This window comes from Octodon degus, unplaced genomic scaffold (assembly GCF_000260255.1).
Source record: "Octodon degus isolate 3935 unplaced genomic scaffold, OctDeg1.0 scaffold00246, whole genome shotgun sequence".
NCBI classification, from domain to species: domain Eukaryota; kingdom Metazoa; phylum Chordata; class Mammalia; order Rodentia; family Octodontidae; genus Octodon; species Octodon degus.
In genome coordinates, this window is record NW_004524822.1 from 2,199,691 (window position 1) to 2,202,199 (window position 2,509).

General features: G+C 42.4%; 1 protein-coding gene across 1 annotated transcript in view; it reads right to left on the reverse strand.

Annotated features, from left to right (window-relative positions):
• Positions 1 to 2,509, reverse strand: part of Syne1 (spectrin repeat containing nuclear envelope protein 1) — a 564,055-nt gene that overhangs the window by 82,394 nt on the left and 479,152 nt on the right. Inside the window, 1 exon segment of the mRNA XM_023706255.1 lies at positions 308 to 462. Within this exon segment, the coding sequence (XP_023562023.1) occupies positions 308 to 462 (155 nt within the window).

Here is a 2,509-nt window from a genome sequence, read left to right on the forward strand (position 1 = left end):
GAAGAGGAAGAAGAAGAAGAAGAAGAAGAAGAAGAAGAAGAAGAAGAAGAAGAAGAAGAAGAAGAAGAAGAAGAAGAAGAAGAAGAAGAAGAAGAATGTTCACACAGCTTCCAGCTCTCTGGCCTTGACCAGCTTTGAAGCAACCAGCAGCACTCACCTGGCAACCAAGCCTGTTCCCCCTTAATCTTGGCCTTCCTGGATGCCAGAACCACAAGAACATAAGCTTGTCACTCAATCACTGATATTTTGTTATTGCAGCAGAAAACAAAAGAAGATAATTGGAGGGACCAAAGCATCTCTTGCTTACCTGAATCGTTCTGTAGTCTGAGAGGAGGTGAGAGACCAGAGACAGTTCAGATTCTGCATCCTTTTGATTTCCTTGTCATTCAGGGGCAACCTGTAGCCAAGCTCATTGAGACGGTCTACATCTGGAGCCATGCTGCTGAATTTTAGCATCTGTCCCTGTAGGTGAGATTGAAGAGTAAGTTCATGGACACCATGGTCAGAAAAGATGGAGGTTTTTTAAATCTGCACAGTGAATTTCCAATTACAGGAAGACGCTAGTCTTTGACCTGATGTGTGCTTTGAGGCCACTTGCAATCTCTAAAGGTGAAGCTAGAGAAAAACTATCTTCTTCTCAGTTTGGATTGCTGTAGGGACTAAAGCTACACAGTGATTGCCTATCACTGGATATTAGTGGATCACATGTATTATCTCATTTATGTGATTTACTTACTAGCCGTAATTCTCACTTGAATTAATAAGCAATAAAAACTATGCTAATGAATGAAAAAGGCTTCATTTAGATTATTCATTCTAATATGCTCTGTTATTCAATAATAATAGTGATAACAGGGTTGCTAACATTTATTGAGCTCTTATCATGAATTAAAATTGTTACATAACAACACACAATAAATTTTGTGAAAACAGCATATATGTTCATTGATAGAAGAATAGAGCAAATGGCATATGTACACACTGGAGTACTGCTCACACATAAAGAATAAACTTGAGTCATGGGCAGGGAAGTGGATGTGCCCAGAGACCCGAACGTGAAGTGAAATAAATCAGACACAGAAAGTTCAACATTGCATGTCTTTTTTCTTCTACAAGAAACCCAAAGTATAAATAATTTAAAAAACAAAATAGAAGACAGATGATACGAAACTTGGAGATCGATCTTTTATAGATGGGAAGGGTTCTAAAGGTGAAAGGAAAGGGGGGGGACGGGGAGGACAAAAGGATGACCGTGTGAGAGAGCACACACCAACTCAGCGCCAAGGAGGCATCTATTGTGTGTTACAAACACGCACTAATAAAAATCGTTACACTACTTTACAAGCAATAACTCCTTTTATCCTCTAAGCAATCCCATGTGGGGAGCAGCACTCTTATTCCCTCTTTACAGATGGGGAAAAGGAGGGCCTGAATCTAAGTAAACTGCTCAAAGCCATCCAGCAATAAATGGTAAAGCTAGGTAACGTTTCTGGGCTTGCGCTAGATGAAATAAAATTTCACCTAAGTTTAAAATGACCTCAGATTTCCATTAGTGAGAGCGTCAGTCTTAGATCCCTGATCCAAACCCATGCTGGTAAATCTCAACAAAGAAATGCAGTCTGTGCTTTTAAACCTTTCCTCCCTTCAAATGCCGGGGAAACTGCCCATTCTGGGTCTCCAACAGGCCTTCTTATCTCTAGGCAGAGATCGGCTATGACAAAGGGAAAATGTAAGGGCACCTTTAGCTGTGCCATAAAGGTGTGTTCTAAATTTGCCTGCACTGTGGAAAGTCTTGTGATGCCTGAAGAAGACGAATCTTCTCAACCTGGGTGTTGTGGTGCACAGCTGTAATCTGGCACTCTGAGGCAGGAGGACCATAAGGACAAGCCCGGCAGGGCAACTTAGCAATTTCATGAGACCCTGTCTCACAGTAAGAAATTTCAAAAGGGATGGGGTGATTGAGAAGCCCTTGGGTTCGATTCTCTGTACACAAAACAGAACAAATCACTTCATTACTGAACTCAAAGGCATAACAGACAGCAGAATTTCTGCAAGTAGACATCAACAGTAAACAACACCGATCCTATTCTTGTGTTTGTCCTCCTGTGCACAGAGGGGGTAGGACACTATCCTGATTGTGAAAAGCACAATAGAAATCAGCTACTTACAAGAACAGACCTGAATGCTATGCTAAAGGGCAGAAGGAATAGATGGAAACCATCTCCAGAAAGCCAGACACTAAACAGTCAGCAAAGGCTTTCTTAAAAGGTCAACGCTAGGGCCAGCGAGATAGCTCAGTGGACTAAGCACCTGCTTTGGCAAGCTCAGGGACCCCTGGTCCTGCATGCTGCACCAGCCCCACCCACAAGGTGGACTGAGCCAATGACCAAGTCTGGGCCTGGTGGCACACACCTACAATCCCAGAGCTTGGGAGGCTGTAAACAGGAGGATCACTACGAGTCCACATAATGAGACCCTGTACTAAATACATAAATGAAAAAAGAAGAAG